General features: G+C 42.1%; 1 protein-coding gene across 9 annotated transcripts in view; it reads left to right on the forward strand.

Annotated features, from left to right (window-relative positions):
• nckap5l (NCK-associated protein 5-like) overlaps positions 1-19,370 on the forward strand; it is a 657,886-nt gene that overhangs the window by 383,110 nt on the left and 255,406 nt on the right. For all 9 annotated transcript variants that reach the window (XM_043694066.1, XM_043694059.1, XM_043694057.1 and 6 more), the window contains one exon: positions 4,196-4,339. In XM_043694066.1, the coding sequence (XP_043550001.1) occupies positions 4,196-4,339 (144 nt within the window). The remainder of the gene's footprint in view (positions 1-4,195; positions 4,340-19,370) is intronic.

The raw sequence follows: 19,370 nt of genomic DNA on the forward strand, positions 1-19,370 counted from the left end.
TCTAGGTGACATCCTCAGTGCTTAGGAGCCTCCTGTGAAGCGCTTCTGTGAAGTTTCCTCTGGCATTTACAGTGATTTGTACCTGCCGCTTCCGGTTGTCAGTTCCAGCTGTCCGCTGCAGTGGCCGGTATATTGAGTCCAGGTCGATGTGCTTATCGACCTGGACCCAATATACCGGCCACTGCAGCGGACAGCTGGAGCTGACAACCAGAAGTGGCAGGTACAAATCACTGTAAATGCCAGAGGAAACTTCACAGAAGCGCTTCACAGGAGGCTCCCAAGCACTGAGGATGTCACCTAGACAGGGGACGAAATGTCTGCAACACAAATTCCAGCTTGGCGAACAGAACCACAACAGAAAATTATTATGCAGGTATAGCAGGAGATAAGGAAGGTAAATGGAATTCTTGCATCTACTGCAAAAGGATCAGAGAATAAAAGTAGGTAAGTGATGGTGCTGCTGTACAAGACATTTGTGGAGTAATGGATAGAGGTTTGGTCCCATTATTTGAGAGATGTGTTGGAGACACTTCAGAGGAAGTTCACTCAATTTATTCCAGAGGTAAAGGATTTGAACAGAGATTGAGAAGTTTAGGCCTGCACTGTCTAGACATGAGAAGACTGAGAAGAGATCTAATTGAGGTATATAAAATGCGAAAGGAGATTGACAAAGAAGATGGAGGAAGGATAATTTCTCTCCTGGGACAAACTATAATGAGAGGTCATAGTTTCAGGATAAAGGATAGCAGATTTAAAACAGATGAGGAGACATTACTTCTCTCAAAGAGTTGTAAATCTGTAGAATTCACTAAATTAGAATTATGTTGGATGCTAGACACTGAATAAATTTGAAGAGATAGATAGACATTAATCATTAAAGGGTGGAAGGGTTACAGAGCGAGGGCAGGAAAGTGGAGGTGAGACCTTGGTGAGATAAACCATGATTGTATTGAATGGTGGAGCTAGCTTGAGGGGTTGAATTGCCGACTTCTGCTCCCAGTTCTTATGTTCTTTTATATTGTCATCAAGCTGAGTTTGCCATATTAGCCTTTTGTGAAACCATTTGGTGAAACTCGTGGGAAGGTGAAGGAAAATATGCCATTTTCAGAGGACTTTTTTTCCCTAACCGTCATTTTCGGATTGATTTACACATTAACAGTATTGTGCAACACCTAATTACAGAAACCCTAAGTGCCACTTCTTTTACACCATTTTGACAAGATGGCTCATCCACAAATACAAACGACCTGCACTGCCTGCACCAGTGTGGTATTCATCCATTTCCCCTACAAGGCATTCTTTGACCTCTGTAAGTTAGATGCTAATTTAATGTAAGGTTACTTTCATGCTGTAGTCTATGGTCAGTTGAAACATGATTTTAAATAACTCACAAATTACTAACATAAACACGTAAGGTTAAAATTTAATTTTAAAATATATTGTTGTCAATTGAAGTGAATGTTGTCTTGCAGGCACCTTTTTTTTATCACGTTTCCTGTGTCTGAAAACTGTATGTTATACTTGTTTCTGCTTTGTGTCAGAACATGGAGGGAAGAATTTTATATTTCATGTTCCTACACCTGGTGGCTCAGAGTATTTTGTAGAATGCCCAGTTTAAGTGGGCATTTTACATCATTCAGCCATAAATGTTGATGGAGACGTGAAATTATAAGTGTGGCAAAGGCAACAGGACTTCTGAGCCATTTGAGAATGACCGAGCCTATCTCCATAAACAATGAGAAAAGTTATCAGAATGAGGACTGAGGAAGAATAGAGCTGGAATGGATAAATTCAATGTCAAATCAGGTACTGAAAGTGAAACCAAGAACAAGATAAAAGGAGAAAGCCAAGTGAATTTTTTAAAATATAATTTTTCGCATTTATTAAATTCTATGGCAATATACTAGTTCATATAATCATTTTCTAGATGAAAGATGTTGATTGGCACTCATCATTAATTACCTTATTTATAAGGATGCTTACACTTAGTTATTAGTCCTAACTTATTGTGTCTAATGGACAATTAAACACAACAAGTTAGGACAATTTCCCATTTTGTCAAACTCGTGGGAAGGTAAAGGAAAATATGCCATTTTCACAGGACTTTTTTTTCCCAACTGTCATTTTCTGATTGATTTACACATTAGCAATATTGTGCATCAGTCACATTGGGCTGCATGTTGTACTTTTTTGGCTAAGTGCTAGGTACAGTGAGTTTTTTATGAAGTCTTGCACATTTTCTCACCATGTCTTTCCAAATTCTCCTCATTAACTACTTGAGCTGCCCCTATGGTGTCTCCCTCATTTGATTAAATCACCACTTTACCATGCCTTGGTCATGGAACGACACACCATTATTGGGAAGTCATGGAATTGATCAACATACCAGGTGCTAGTGTGCCAAGAGGGACTCTATCAATGTGGAGCAGCCCTGCACTGTTCATGCCTGGACCTGGCAGATCAGGAGTATTTGATGCTTTGTTTTGTACACAGGGGCCTGAATGTCCTGCTGGAAGGTGTGGTGCTCAGGGAGGACATCCTCTCCCCCAGGTTTAGAGGAGACCACAACACCAGACCATGCCAGCCTGGCCTGTGGCTACCACCAGAATCAATATCACTTTGAGTTTGTCTCTGCTACTGTACCACTTCCCACCAAGGCTCCTGCTCTACCACCCTCAATATTGGCTGCAATGTCTTCCTTCAATCACTGTCACCAATCACAATCACTGTCACAACTAATTCTATGTGCCATCTGTAATAACTACTCACTCACCCCTCCTCCTTCCCCACCAACACTGCAATAGCTGGACCACCTGCTCTCATCTCCCTTGATACCTGCTTCTTTGTTATTCCAGGAGGAAAACAGTTCCCCTTGGCCACGAGTAACAGGAAAAGTGGTTGGCTGCCAGGCATTCAGCTTCTCACCCATTATGTGGAGAGCATTGTGTGGAGGTTGGCTGACCGAGTCACCGAAAGCTACACTTGACTTACTTGTTGGGACCCACTGCGTGAAGACTATATCTCCCTTGCTTTGACTGAGGCCTGCTGACAACCATGACAAATTTCATGGCTTCCTGTATCAGTGATAATCAGCACAGCACTGTGGCAGTAATATAATCCTGTATCATTAGCTGAGGCTGCAAAACACAAAAAAAAAGGCATGGCAAGGCAGGGATAAGGTGAATATGCATTGAGTGAGCACTATGAGAGCGAGTGAACACCCTTGCGATGCAGCCTGGTCAGTCCATGAGCTAGATTCATTGCATCTGGAACAACATTCAGAAGCATGCTGCAAGTCGATCAGAGATGTGTCATGAGTGTTCTTAAAGGCTGGCACTTGTCAGATGTCAATGTCCATGTACATGAGGTCCCTCCGGTTGGCACCCATGGAACATACCTTGACATGTTGGTGCTCAGTTTCCAAAACAAAGGTTCTTGCAAGCATGTGACAACCTGAAGTCGCCAGCTACCCCCTCTGGTTTACAGGTTGAGATTTCTTACTGTTGTTTAGATGAGAGTGGTTCTGGAAAAGCGCAGCAGGCCAGGCAGCATCTGAGGAGCAGGAAAATCGACGTTTCGGGCAAAAGCCCTTCATCAGGAATAGAGGCAGGAAGCCTCCAGGGTGGAGAGCTTTTGCCCGAAATGTCAATTTTGCTGCTCCTCGGATGCTGCCTGACCTGTGCTTTTCCAGCATCACTCTGATCTAAACTCTGGTTTTCAGCATCTGCAGTCCTCACTTTTGACCTGAGATTTCTTACTGTCCAGATGGTTCAGCGGGTTTGGTAAGTTAAGAAACTGGATATTAATGAGGCAAGTTTGTGGCACTAGAAAGGTATTTAAAAAGCTGCAGACTCCCTTACTTGGCAATTCATCGCTTTCTGGCCAGAGTTGGTAAAATGTGGAGCTGGAAAAAGCACAGCAGGTCAAGCAGCATCGGAAGAGCAGGAGAATTGATGCTTCAGGCATGAACCTTCATCAGGACCACATTGTTCAGACCCCTATAAATACCATCTCTTTTATTTCAGTGAATTTTGGTCCGATATAGATGTAATTTTACCAAGTAGATTCCATGACAGAAATGCAAATGTTGTTGATCTGCTGAGCATTAAATTGAATCCGAGGGTAATATATTTGAATTGTTTGGTGTCCAGTGCTGAAACTTTATTTTAAATGTTTTTATTATTCTGATGTCTAGGGTAAACTGTCAGAAGAAGCAGCAGCTTGCAAGGAGACAGCAGCAGATATTAATGTAGCGACTGATCAGTATTCAAACAGTGCAAGTAGTACTGTGCAACAAGAAAGAACGGTGCACCTTTTGGAACGATTGCGAACACTAGAGGTAAGCAAATGCTGAAGTTTGTCTCCAGTAAGTTGGACCAAATGTCTCGCACCAATTGCTGATTTAGCACATGAGCAATTTTAAATGTCAAATGAAACGTACCTGTTACCACTTCTAGCACCACTGTCTGATAAACCCCAATAAAAAAATTCTGCCAAGCTCCCCATGGCAGATTTACTCAAGACATGTGGGTGCATGTACAAATGTCCATTTATTTATTTTGACTATGCTTGAGTAATGGCTGTGGTAAAGTCAGTAACCAAGTAGCCAAGAACCCAAATGCTATGAAAATATTACTTGTTTGCACAGTCACTGATGTATTCTATCATTGTGCAGATGATCAAGAGAAAGCTAATGGGATGGTAATAGGCCAAATTAGATTTAGTCTGCTGTTTATGGGAAGGACATACTTGGTTAAATTCCTTCATTTGTTGGTAGATGTCAAAGTAGTAATTGTGCTGGAATAGCTTAGTTGAGAGTGCAGCTAGTTCTGGAATTCAAGTCTTCATACTATTGCCAGAACGTTCCCAGGACTCATAATCTTTTAAGGAACCCAATGTCTTCAGCTGATTGTTGGAATCGTGTGAAATGAATTAATTTGATTGAAACTGGCAATTGTAGTGCTGCAAACATCAGAAGGTGGCACAGACCGATTAACATGACTGGATGAATATAATTGCCAATACTTCAGCCTGTCTTATGAACTGAAGTGTTGGAATCTCTCATTATTGAGAATGAAGATATTCTTCAGTGAGTTTTTCACGACCATTGGTGACATGATGTGGCAGGACTACAGAGCTTAGAAATGATTTGGTTGTAGGATCTTTTAGCTGTCTTTATGGTATGTTGCTTCCACTATTTAGCACAAATATTCCTGTGTTATAGCTTTTCTGGTTGACACCACCTTTAGATACACAGTTCCTGCACTCTTTCTTGAACCAGGTTGATCAGTTCACTTGATAATTGATAATAACATAGAGTGGAATGTATGCTGGAATAGAAGATCATAAATTTGCTATTGACAGTGCCCAAAGCATCTGCTTAGTTTGAATTACCAGATTTGTTCTGAATCTATCCCTTTGAGTACAGTGATAGAGCTGTACAACATGATGACAATGTGTTCAGTGAAAAGATGGGACTTCACCTTTGCAAGAACTGTCCCTGTACTATCATTTACAGGACATTATTGAGGACCAAATCTAGTAGATTTTTTTTCCCCTTGTGGGTTCATTCCACACTGATTGCACTCCCAGTCTGGCAGTCAAGTTTTTCGGTACTTTGTTGGTTCAAGCAGTAATGGTTTCCAGTGCCTAGTTTAGTGCTAGGCAGTTTGAGTGGTTTGATTGCCTAAATTGGGCTCTAGTTAAGCCACTCAACACCTCTCTTGCAACTGGTAAAATTGTGTCATGTGTGAAAGGTCTGGTGATGGGAGGCACAGTGCCTTGCTTTTTAAATTCACTCACCTGCTTTCTTGCCCATAAGTAGCAGTTCAGCCACTCTAGGTAATGTACAGTGTGGTTCCCCAATCCAAATAATTCTGTGCTCCTGTTGTTAACCTCTGGGCTTCTTCTAAGAGGTGTTCTATGTAGAGGAGTACTGATTCACTGGTTGAGGGGCAGGGCCATAAGTGATAATTAGTAGGTGTTTCCCTTGCCCTTGCCACAAGACCATGCAGTCTGGTGAGGACTTCCTGTGCCACTCCCTTCCGATCATGTAACTTTGTGTCACCTCGCATGGTCTTGCTGCTGACACAGGATGTATCCCTGAGACAGTGGTGTTCAAGCCTCTCGAAGGTGTGACATTGTGGGTAGGGCTGCCACTCTGTCACCTTACTAATCTGTGTAATTAGCTCTTTCAATTTTGGCACAAGTCCCCAGGTGTTACTAAAGAGGAGTCAAAGTGTGATGCTGGAAAACACAACAGGGATGTTCCTGAATGAAGGGCCTATGCCCGAAACATCGGCTCTCCTGCTCCTCAGATACTGCCTGACTGGCTGTGCTTTTCCAGCGCCACACTTTTCGACTCCAACTCTCCAGCGTTTGCAGTCCTCACTTTCTCTCAGTTACGAAGGAGGACTCTATGGAGTCAAAAGGGCTCGTCATTTCTGTTCACTGTGTCAATGTCAGATTGTCCATCCTGCTATATTAGATTAGAGTGGTGCTGAAAAAGCACAGCAGGTCAGGCAGCATCCGAGGAGCAGGAAAATTGACGTTTCGGGCAAAAGCCCTTCTATTCCTGATGAAGAGCTTTTGCCCAAAACATTGACTTTCTTGCTCCTCGGGTGCTGCCTGACCTGCTGTGCTTTTCCAGCACCATTCTAATCTAAACTCTAGTTTCCAGCATCTGCAGTCCTCATGTTTGCCATCCTGCTCTGTTGTCCATTTTACAACCTCAATTTGGTCAAGGAAAGGCTGCTTAACAGATACTACCTACTCGATTAAAATTGCACTGAGGTTACTTGGGCCAGTGATGGACACATGCTGTTTATGATGTTTTATAGATCTACTTGCTTTCCTGCCTACAAATGAACAGTCTAATCCAGGTCAGTGTATACGTGAGCAAAACAAAGATAGATGTGCTATGATTTTAAAAACAAGAATTTAACATTTAACAGTATTCTGGCTATCATCCATAGTTTTTAAATTTGTTTCTGGATGTGGGTGTCCATTCCACACTGCCCTGGAAAAGGTTGTGGTGAGCCGCTTTCTTGAATTGCTACAGTCCTTGAAGTGTAGGGACACCAATAGTACTATTAGGGGGAGGGAATTTAGGAAGTTGACCCTCTGACAAAGAACAATCAGTGTTATATTTCCAAGTCAGAATGCTGTGTGGCTTGTAAGGGAACTTGCTGGTAGTGGGATTTCCATGCATCTGCTGACCTTGTCCTCTTAGATTGTGGTATTGATTGCTAATGGGGAACGTAGAACATAGAGCAATACAGCACAGAACAGGCCCTTCGGCCCTTGATGTTGTGCCACGCTGTGAACTATTCTAAACGCATTCCCCTGCACTATCCCATCATCATCCATGTGCTTATCCCAGGATTGTTTAAATCTCCCTAATGTGGCAGAGTTAACTACATTATCAGGTAGGGCATTTCACACCCTTACCACTCTCTGAGTAAAGAACCTGCCTCTGACATCTGTCTTAAATCTATCACCCCACAATTTGTAGTTATGCCCCTTGTACAAGCTGATGTCATCATCCGAGGAAAAAGACTTCCACTATCTACCCAATCTAATCCTCTGATCATCTTGTATGTCTCTATCAAATCACCACTTAGCCTTTTTTCCAATGAGAACAGACCCAAGTCTCTCAGCCTTTCCTCATAAGACTTTCCTTCTAGACCAGGCAACATCCTGGTAAATCTACTCTGCACCTTTTCCAATGCTTCCACATCCTTCCTGTAATGGGGCGACCAGAACTGTACACAATATTCCAAATGTGGCCACACCAGCGTTTTGTATAGTTGCAGCATGACACTACGGCTCTGGAACTCAATCCCGCTACCAATGAAACCTAACACACCGTATGTCGTCTTAACAGCACTATCAACCTGGGTGGCAACTTTCAGGGATTTATGTACATGGACTCCAAGGTCCCTCTGCACATCCACACTACCAAGAATCTTTCCACTGACCCAGTACTCTGCCTGCCTGTTATTCTTCCCGAAGTGAATCACCTCACATTTGGCTGCATTGAACTCCATTTGCCACCTCTCAGCCCAATTCTGCAGTTTATCAATATCTCCCTGCAAGCTGTAACATTCTTCCACACTGTCCATTACCCCACCGACTTTAGTGTCATCTGCAAACTTACTAACCCATCCACCTGTGCCTGCATCAAGTCATTTATAAAAATGACAAGCAGCAGTGGTCCCAAAACAGATCCTTGTGGCACACCACTAGTAACTGGACTCCAGGCTGAATATTTTCCACCACTCTCTGCCTTCTTTCAGAAAGGCAGTTTCTAATCCAAACTGCTAAATCACCCTCAATCCCATGCCTCTGCATTTTCTCCAATAGCCTACTATGTGGAACCTTATCAAACACTTTACTGAAGTCCATGTACACCACTCATCAACTGCCCTACCCTCATCACATGCTTGGTCACCTTCTCAAAAACTCAATGAGGTTTGTGAGACATGACCTGCCCTTGACGAAACCATGTTGACTATCTGAAATCAAATTGTTGCTTACTTGATGATTATAAATCCTATCTCTTATAATCCTTTCCAAAACGTTTCCTAAAACAGAAGTAAGGCTCACTGGTCTATAATTAGCCTTGGTAAGTTACTGCGGTTCATCCTGTAGATGGTACATACTGTTATCACTGTATTCATGGCAAAAGATGTAGATAGTGAAGGTAGTGGATGTGGTGCCAAATAAGTGCACTGCTTTGTTTTGGATGTTGTCAAGCTTCTTAGTTTTGTTGGAACTGCTTTCATGCAGGCAAGTGAAGACTGTTCCCATCACATTCCTGACTTGTGTCTTGTAGATGGTGCACAGGCTTTTGAGAGTCAGGAAATTAATTACTCATTGCAGAACTCCTAGTTATTGATTTTGTAACTGCTGTGTTTGTATGCTAGCCCAGTTCATTAATGGAACAAAGGTAATTCCCAGAATGTTGAAATGGGAATTCAGTGATGCTAATGCCATTAAATGTCAATGCGATGGCTTAGATTCACTCTATTGGAGATGGTTGTTGCATGAAACATTTGTGGCGTGAATATTACTTGTCGTTTTCATGTAAAAAAAAATTCATGGCATTATTCAATTAACAGCAGGCATGTAATCATAATGTGCTACCTAGTGTTTATTTCTCAACCAGCAACACTAATGCAGATATTTTGATCATTAATTTCACTGTTTGCAAGAGTTTGCCAAGAAAAAAAACAGTTGCTGCATTGCCTTGCATTACATCAGTGATGATTGGTTAAATGTTCGTAATGGCTGTGAAGTGCCTTACAATATCCAGACGTAATGAAAGACACAATTTAATTGCAAATTCAGGCTTTATTGAAGTTAAACACAGCATTTTTTGTTGATCTGCATATCCAATTTCATTTATTCAAATACAATTACTTTCAGAAAGCAATATTTTGAGCTACTATATATGAGTGATCTGATTCATGCAATGCAATACATGAATTAGGTTTGAGAGAAATGAGGGAATTTGGACCTTAAACCTTACATGACTGACACATTTTCTTCACTCTATCTGAATCAGTGGCAGGCTCAGTGATTGTTATAATTAATAATCAACACTGATATCATTGTACCAAACAACTGCCAAGATAATGGAGGAGAAATAATTGAATATAAAATTTACAGCATACGTGAGTAAAGTGACATAAAATTTCAACAAAATTGGATATTATCATGTACATGCAGTACACATATTTGATAAACATGACCACAATGCTTTGTATGAATAATTAAAGTTGTAATTGTAATCACTGCTGATTACATTTACATGAAGCCCCATAGATAGCATCCTTGTACTGATCTAGACCAACACATTGTGAGATCATGATAAACGTAATTGAGAATTCAAAGTTTGTGCGAAGGTTTGTAGCTCGGGTGCTCGTTGTTGTGGTTCTGTTCGCCGAGCTGGAAGTTTTTGTTGCAAACGTTTCGTCCCCTGGCTAGGCGACATCATCAGTGCTTGGGAGCCTCCTGCGAAGCGCTTCTTTGATGTTTCCTCCGGTGTTTATAGTGGTCTGTCCCTGCCACTTCCGGTTGTCAGTTTCAGCTGTCCGCTGTAGTGGTTGGTATATTGGGTCCAGGTCGATGTGTTTGTTGATGGAGTTTGTGGATGAATGCCATGCACCTAGAGGCATGGCATTCATCCACAAACTCCATCAACAAACACATCGACCTGGACCCAATATACCAACCACTACAGCGGACAGCTGAAACTGACAACCGGAAGTGGCAGGGACAGACCACTATAAACACCGGAGGAAACATCAAAGAAGCGCTTCGCAGGAGGCTCCCAAGCACTGATGATGTCGCCTAGCCAGGGGACGAAACGTTTGCAACAAAAACTTCCAGCTCGGCGAACAGAACCACAACAGTAATTGAGAATTTTATGTGGCCTATATTGGTCCATGTATCGCACAGCACCTCAACCATTGACGCACATGGTCGGGGGGGGGGGGCATAATTTTGTGTAGGGAATACATCTAGCGGTCTTTGACATCAGTTACACTCATTGTTACACAATTATCTGTTAAAACTATTTTGTGAGGCACATGCTTGAAAATCTAAGCTAATAACTGAAAACCTATTCAGTACGTGGATGTACCTATGAGAGAAGCAAAAATTGACCTTCTCTTGGGAAGTAAGGCAGGGCAAGTGACTGAGGTATCAGTGGGGGAGCACTTTGGAGCCAGTGATCATAATTCTATTAGTTTTAAAATAGTGATGGAAAATGATAGAGCTGATCTAAAAGTTATGGTTCTAAATTCGAGGAAGGCCAATTTTGATAGTATTGGACAAGAATTTTCAAAAGTTAATTGGGAGCAGGTATTTGCAGGTAAACAGGTGACTGGAAAGTGGGAAGCCTTCAAAAACAATATAACGAGAGTCCAGAGACAGTATGTTCCTGTAAATGTAATGGACAAGGCTGGTAATTGTGGGGAATGCTGGATAAGCAGAGAAATTGAGGCTCTGGTCAAGAAAAAGAAGGAAGCATAAGTCAGGTATAGACAGCAGGAATCAAATTAATCCCTAGAAGAATGTAAGGGCAGTAAGAGTATACTCAAGGGAAATCAGGAGGGCAAAAAGGGGACATGAGACAGCTTTGGCAAGTAGGGTTAGGGAAAATTCAAAGGGATTCTACAGCTACATTTAAGGACAAAAGAGAAACTAAAGAAAGAATAGGGCCTCTTAAAGATCAGCAAGGTTGCCTATCTGAAACTGCAGGATATGGATGAGATACTAAATGAGTATTTTGCATTGGTGTTTACTGAGGAGAAGGATATGGAAGAAAGAGAGTGTAGGGAAATAAATAGTGATATCTTGAAAAGTGTCCTTATTACAGAGAAGGAGGCGTTGAATGTCTTAAAAAACATAAAAGTGGATAAATCCCTGGGTCCTGATCAGGTACATCCTAGGCGCCAGGGAAGTGATTGCTGGGCTCCTTGCTGAAATATTTGTTTTATTGTAGCCACAGGTGAGGTGCTGGAAGACTGGAGGTTGGCTAGCGTGATGCCGTTATTGAAGAAAGGTAGTAAGGAAAAAACTGGGAACTATAGACCGGTGATGTCAGTAGCGGATAAGTTGTTGCAGGGGATTCTGGGCAACAGCGTGTACATGCATTTGGAAAGGCACAGACTGATTAGGGATAGTCAACATGTCTTTGTGCATGTAAATCATGTCTCACTAACGGTACTGAACATTTTTAAAGAAATGTAGAAGGTTTTTGAAGGCAGAGTGATGGGCATTGTCTATGTGGCCTTCATTAAGGCATTTGAAAAATTTCAGCATGATAGACTGGTTAGCAAGGTTTGATCATATGGAATACATGGAGAACTAGCCATTTGGATGCAAAATTACTTGGAGGGTGGAGGTGGAGAATTGCTTTTTGAACTGGTGGCCTGTGACTAGCGAAGTGACAGAAGGATTGGCGCTAGGTCCATTGCTTTTCATCATAAACGACTTGGATGTGAACACAGGAGGTATAGTTAGTTAATTAGCAGATGACACCAAAATTGGAGGTGTAGTGGACAGTGAATAAAGTTACTTCAGAGTACAATTGGACCTTGATCAGATGGACAAAAGAGCCAAGGAGTGACAGATGGAGTTCAATTTAGGGTATATGAATCGAAAGGGTTTGAAGGGATATGGGTCAGTTGCTGGCAGGCGGGACTAGATTGGCAGGGATATCTGGTCAGCATGGACGGGTTTCTGTACTGTACATCTCTATGACTGTAGATAAATATGAGGAGCTGCATTTTGGAAAGGCAATCAGGGCAGGACTTATGCACTTAATGGTAAGTTCCTGGGGACTGTTGCCGAACAAAGAGACCTTGGAGTGCAGGTTCATAGTTTCTTGTAAGTGGAGTTGCAGGTAGACAGGGTAATGAAGAAGGCGTTTGGCACGCTTGCTTTTATTGGTCAGTGCATTGAGTATAGGAATTGGGAGGTCATGTTGCGGCTGTGCAGGATGTTAGTTAGGTCATGTTAGAATACTGTGTTCAATTCTGGTCTCCCTGCTATAGGAAGGATGTTGTGAAAGAGTTTCAAAGTAGTTGCCAGGATTGGAGGGTTTGAATTATAGGGAGAGGCTGAATAGGCTGGGGCTGTTTTCCCTGGAGTGCCAGATGCTGAGGGGTAACCTTATAGAGGTTTATAAAGTCATAAGGGGCATGGATAGGGTAAATAGTCAAGGCTCTGGATTAGTGGTGCTGGAAGAGCACAGCAGTTCAGGCAGCATCCAAGGAGCAACGAAATTGACGTTTCGGGCAAAAGCCCTTCATCAGGATTCCTGCACCACTAATCCAGAATCTGGTTTCCAGCATCTGCAGTCATTGTTTTTACCTAAATAGTCAAGGCCTTCTCCCCAGGATAGAGAATTCCAAAACTAGAGGGCATAGGTTTAAGGTGAGAGGGGAACGATTGAAAAAGGACCTGAGCAACAACGTTTTCATGCAGAGGATGGTGCACGTATGGAATAAGCTGCCAGAGGAAGTGGTGGAGACTGGTACAATTATAACATTTAAAAGACATCTGGATAGGCATGTAATTAAGAAAAGTTAAGACAGATATGGGCCAAATGCTGGAAAATGGGACTGGATTAATTAGGGGTATCTGGTCAGCATGAACAAGTTAGACTGAAGGGTCGGTTTCCATCTGTACATTTCTGTGACTGAATAACTGCATAGTGAGTGAAATTGGGAACTCATAGCCTGAGTGACCAGGACAAGCAAGTGGGTATCTTTTTTAGCAAACAAAGCCAGAAATTACTGGAGAAGATCAGCAGGTTTGATAGCATCTGTGAAGAGCAAATCGTGTGAATATTCAGTTCTATCGAAGGATCACTGGACATGAAATATTTTCTCTCGCGGATGCTGCCAGACCTGCTGAGTTTCTCCAGCAATTTCTGTTTTCATTTTTTTCGGATCTCCAGCATCCACAGTTCTTTACTTTATTCATTTGGGTATCTTCTTTACTACTCAGACCCAACAGTGACAGGATTGAGGTTGGGTGGATCCAATACAAAGTATGGTTCTGAGAGAGAAATAAACAAAACACCAAAAAGATTGAATTAATTACAAACGATACACAATGCAGAACATTTAACCGAGTGGTGCTGTCAGAATTCACATTTCTCCTTTCATTTCTCATCCATCAGCATAATGTTCCATTTACTTTTTCTCCATATGAATATTTAAACCCTGTTTTGATGCATATATAATGTGCCAACCACATCCTGTGGTTACAAATTCCACATTTTCACATGTTTTTCGATAAACCAGTTTCTTCTGAATTTTCTGCTATTAGCTAGGTGGCAATCCTATATCATTGCTCTTTACTTTTACTGATTCCCACAAGTGGAAGCTCCCTCAAACAAAAAGAGACTGAAACTCTTTGTCCTTTGCTGTTAGAAATAAAGGTAATTCCTGGTATCACCTAGAGGCTTTGAGAGCTAGGACAGGGGCCTGCTGGGAAGGTAAATTCCTTCTTTAAAAACTTGCCTCATGGAATCAGCGGCCTTCATTTTTGCAGCAGCAGAAGGAGCGGTGAGAGCAAGGAGGTAAATTAATCCTTTAATGACCTATCCCATATAAATAGACAGAGCATACGCTGAGCAGGAGAGGACAGGGGACTGCTGAGTAAGTGAGGTAATATATTTGGGTGGTTGCTTTACCAAAACACTGCTTAGGTAGTGTCTCCCACCCATCCTCCTCCTCTAAACAAAAAAAAAGGTTCTAAGTGCTGATTCGGTAAGGTTTCTACATTTTTCAATAGTCTCTTTGGGAATTCAGAACAGTGGGAATGGATGTTAGGGCAGTTGCATGCTCCTCCTATAGGATACGGGAGATAAGGATCATCACTAGTGTCCCAACTGATTTCATCTGTGGGAAGCGCAGCCAGCTCCTCCGAAACTGCGTTAGGGAACTGGAGCTGGATGAACTTCAGATCATTCGGGAGGGGGGGGGGGGGGGGGGGGAGGTGTGTAATAGAGAGGAGTTGCAGGGAGATTAGTGTCACCTCAGGTAGAGGAAAATGGTAGATGGATTACAGTCAGAGCTGGAAAGGGAACAAGCAGAAGATGTAGGGAACACTTTTTTTTGATTACTTACAGTGTGGAAACAGGCCCTTCGGCCCAACAAGTCCACACTGACCCTCCAAAGAGCGACCCACCCAGACCCATTCCACTACATTTACCCCTTCACCTAACACTATGGGCAATTTAGCATGGCCAATTCACCTAACCTGCACATCTTTGGACTGTGGGAGGAATCCGGAGCACCAGGAGGAAACCCACGCAGACACGGGGAGAATGTGCAAACTCCACACAGGCAGTAGCCCGAGGCAGGAATTGAACCCAGGTCCCTGGTGCTGTGAGGCAGCAGTGCTAACCTGTGGCTGTCCTGCTCAATAATAAGTGTACCATTTTAGATACTGTTAGGGGGCATGGCCTACCAGCAGAAAGCCATCGTAGCCAGGTCTGTGGCTCAGAAGGGAAGGGGGAGAATAGAAAAACAATAATGGTAGGAGACTCAGTAGTTAGAGGCACAGACAGGAAATTGTGGTCGCGAACAGGGCTCCTGGAAGTTATGATGCCTCCCAGATGCCAGGGTCTGGGATGTCTCTGATCGAGTCGACAAGATTCTGAGGGTGAACAGCCAGAAGTTGTGGTCCACATTGGCACCAATGACATAGCCAAGAAAAGGGATGAAGATCTAAAAAGTGATTTGAGGGAGTTAGGTTGGAAGCTAAAAAGCTGGATAACTTTGTCCTGCTGAGACAGGCAAAGAATGGTAAGGTGAAGTAGCCTTGGATGACAAGAGAAGAGAAGGTTGTCTTCACGAGGAAGAAGGAAGCTTACTTAAGGTTGAGGAAGCAAGGATCTGGCACAGTTTTACAGGATTACAGGGTATCTAGGAAAGAACTCAAAAATGGACTGAGGACAGCTGGGAGGGGGCATGAAAAAGTCTTGGTAGGAAGGATTAGGGAAAACCCAAAGGAGTTCTTACCATAAGGAATAAGGAAATGATCAGAGAGGGAGTAGGCTGATAAGGGACAGTGGAGGGAACTTGTGCCTGGAGTCTGAACAGGTAGGGGAGGCTCTAAATGAGTTTTTTGCTTCAGTGTTCGCTAGAGAGAGAGACCTTCTTGATAGTGAGAACACAGTGGACGTAATTGGCTTGAACAGATTGACATTAGGAAAGTGGATGTCCTGGAAATTCTGGGAAACATCAAGATAGGTAAGTCCCCAGGGCCGGACCAGAGAAATCCAAGGTTACTATGGGAAGCGAGGAATGAGATTGCAGCGCCTCTGGCGATGACCTTTGCATCCTCACTCTCCACGGGAGTAGTACTGACTGCTTGGAGGGAGGTGAATGTTGTTCCTCTGTTCAAGAAAGGCAATAGGGAAATCCCTGGTAATTACAGACCAGTCAGCCTTTCGTCTGTGGTAAGGAAGGTACTGGAAATAATTTAGAGAGACAGGATTTATAACTATTTGGAAAAACATAGTTTGATTAAAGATAGTCAGCATGGCTTTTTGAGGGGCAGGTCATGCCTCTCAAGCCTTATTAAGCTCTTTGAGGTTGTGATGAGACAAGTTGACAAAAGTCGAACAGTGGATGTGGTGTATGTGGATTTTAGTAAGGCATTTCATAATGTTCCCCATGGTAGTCTCATTCAGAAAGTTAGGAGATATGGGATACAGGGAAATTTGGCTGTCTGGATACAGAATTGGCTGGCCGAGAAAAGACTGAGTGGTAGTGGATGGAAAGTATTCCGCCTGGAGATCAGTGGCCAGTGGTATCCCACAGGGATCTGTTCTTGGGTCTCTGCTCTTTGTAGTTTTTATAAATGATTTGAATAAAGAAGTGCAAGGGTGTCTTAGTAGGTTTGCTGATGACACAAAGGTTGGAGGTGTTGTAGATAATGTCGATGGCTGTTACAGACTAGAACAAGACATTGACATGATGCAGAGCAGGACTCAGAAGTAGCAAATGGAGTTCAACCTGAATAAATGTGAAGTGATTCATTTTGGAAGGTCAAATTTGAATTCTGAATACAGAGTTAAAGGCAAGATTCTGTCAATGAGGAGGAACAACAGGATCTTGCACCCAAGTTGATAGGGTTGTTAAGAAGGCGTATGGGGTTTTGGCTTTCATTAACAGAGGGATTAAGTTTAAGACCTGCGAGATTTTGCTGCAGTTCTGTAAAACCCTGGTGCGACCACACTTGGAATATTGTGTTTAGTTCTGGTCGCCTCATTATCGCAAGGATGTAGATGTTTTAGAAAGGGTGCAGAGGAGATTTACCAGGATGCTGCCTGGATTGGAGGGCTTGCCTTATGAACAGAGGTTGAGTGAGCTTTAGCTTTTCACACTGGAGAGAAGAAGGAAGAGAGGTGACTTGATAGAGGTATACAGGGTAATGAGAGGCAGAGATAGAGTAGGTAGACAGAGACTTTTCCTCAGAGCAGAAATGGCTGTCATTCGGGGTCATAATTTTAAGGTGATTGGAGGAAGGTATAGGGGAGATGTCAGAGGTAGGTTCTTTACACAGTGTGGTGGGTGCGTGGAGTGCACTGCCAGCAGTGGTGGTAGAATCAGAGACATTAGGGACAATTAAGCAACTGCTGGATAAGCACATGGACGGATGTAAATTGAGGGGTGTGTAGGTTAGGTTGCTGTTAGATTAAGATAAATGCTCGCCACAACATTGTGGGCTGAAGGGTTGTGTTGTTCTATGCTCTATCATTGCTTGTGAGTGTTTTTTTGCACTTCTCTGGTACCCTGAAATCCATTTAATAATATGCACCCATGCACAATAACCAGGGTTTGATCAAGAACTGAAAGAACTGCTGATGCTGTATGAATCAGAAACAAACACAGGAATTACAAACACTGGAAAAGCTCAGCAGGTCTGGCAGCACGTGTGAAGAGAAATCAGAGTTCATGTTTCGGGTCAGGTGACCCTCAGTTCTCCAGGTTTTGATACAAATCTATCAAAGCCTGTCTATTTATCATTTTTATCTGCCTAGAAATAAACCCTTTGGTTTGGCTTAAGTTTGTGTTTTGAGTTTATTAGCTGTGTTTCTCCTTTGATTTGTATTTTGCATCAGATCCTTTAGTTCTTACCCATTTTTATTCTTATTTTGCTAGTTAATATGTGAGCTCCTTATTTGTCATCCTAAATGTTTTGTTTTGCACTTGAATTTCCTAAATCCATGCACATCCAGGTTTGTTGATGTTTTGTAACATTTTAGTATTCTCCTGTATTGACCAGCTCCTTACATCACTATCAACAGCCCTCTGTACCTTCCCAGAAAGATAAAACAGTATGGTATTTGTGCTCTCAGTCACACAAACACAAATACACTCAAGGCAAGAGCAGTTGGAAAGAATAATGCACTTCTGTGAGCTAGGGGAGAAAAAGAAATAGTTCATCATTCATATGACGTCTTGTTTTGGAAGAAGCACATTGCAGGCCTTGTGAAAGTTCTTCTTTATACCTGAAGTGCAGTTCAAGTTAGTTCAGCAGCTGAAGTCATATCCAGAAGCCACTTGCAGAATTTGTTTGAGTGATAGATTTTCTGAAGGTCATGAAGTCATTCTTTTATGGTCTCATTATCAAGGAACTTAGTTTGCGATGTTGTTGGCCTGAGGATTTTTGTATTCGAAACATAAGTGTTTTCATTTTTCTTTGTGCCTTCTGCAAACATTATTTCTCATTTGAAAATTGAAAAAGACAACTAGAGCTGCTTTATTTTGCAAACTCCTCAGAATTATGATTTCTTTACCAAATATTGTGGTGTTCTTTGCTTGAGCATCAACCTATTTTTTTTTTTCTCTGGGTTACTCTCCCACCAATTTATAACATCCACTTTGAAAAGTTAAGGTAATTCCTTCTTATTTTTCAAAAAGATCTATTCAATTCCAGAATGTCTTCCAATGGTGTTTGAGGACATATATTATTAGTTTACAATGCACCTTTTTTGTCTGTCTTTAGCATATAACAAAAGCTTGAGATGTTACAAAGCCAGGTCTTCTGACCTCTGTGGCCAAATTGGAGCATTTTGTCACTTCAAAAGAAAGGCAGTTTAGAAGATTCCATAGTGAATAACATTTGACTATCAAAAATTGCTGCCTATTACCCATTTCTTTGAGAATGAGCTGATGAGTTGCCTTCTTCAATCAGAGCAGTCCATATGGTGTCAGTGCACCCACATTGCTCTCAGAAAGGGAGTGCCATGATTTTGACCAGTGATTCTGAGGGAACAATGATGTTTTTCCAAGTTATGTATTTCAAATTGTGTAGAAGGTTTATGATAGTGGTAAACATGGATGATAAATTTTAATGACCATCCATCTGATAGTTATGCCTGAGATCTTTCATGGACTAAAATACTTCTGCAGACAGACAACTACTGACCAAAAATGGTTGTCATGATCATCTGTCCACAGATTAAGGTTTCATGAGACCCATGTGAAACAAAGGCATGAAACAAAGCAGCAGTATCATTCTCAAGGAATTCTTAATGTCGTGTTTTGATTCACACTTTTATGATAACTTTGTATTATCAAAGAACAAAGTTTCACTTGCTAATTTAGCCAGCTTGGAGTGATAATTGAACCAGACTTGGGGAAAACATACTGAACCATATTACAGCAGTTGCTTTTGAGCAGCAGAGCACAAGGAAAAAACATTGACTTCTCTCTCTCTCTCATGCTGTCTGTCTCTCTCACGCAGTCTCTGTCTCTCTCTCATGCTGTCTGTCTCTCGCGCTGTTTCTCTCGTGCTCTCTCATGCAGCTCTCTCTCGCACTCACTCTCTCT

Source organism: Chiloscyllium plagiosum, chromosome 7, assembly GCF_004010195.1.
Source record: "Chiloscyllium plagiosum isolate BGI_BamShark_2017 chromosome 7, ASM401019v2, whole genome shotgun sequence".
NCBI classification, from domain to species: Eukaryota; Metazoa; Chordata; class Chondrichthyes; order Orectolobiformes; family Hemiscylliidae; genus Chiloscyllium; species Chiloscyllium plagiosum.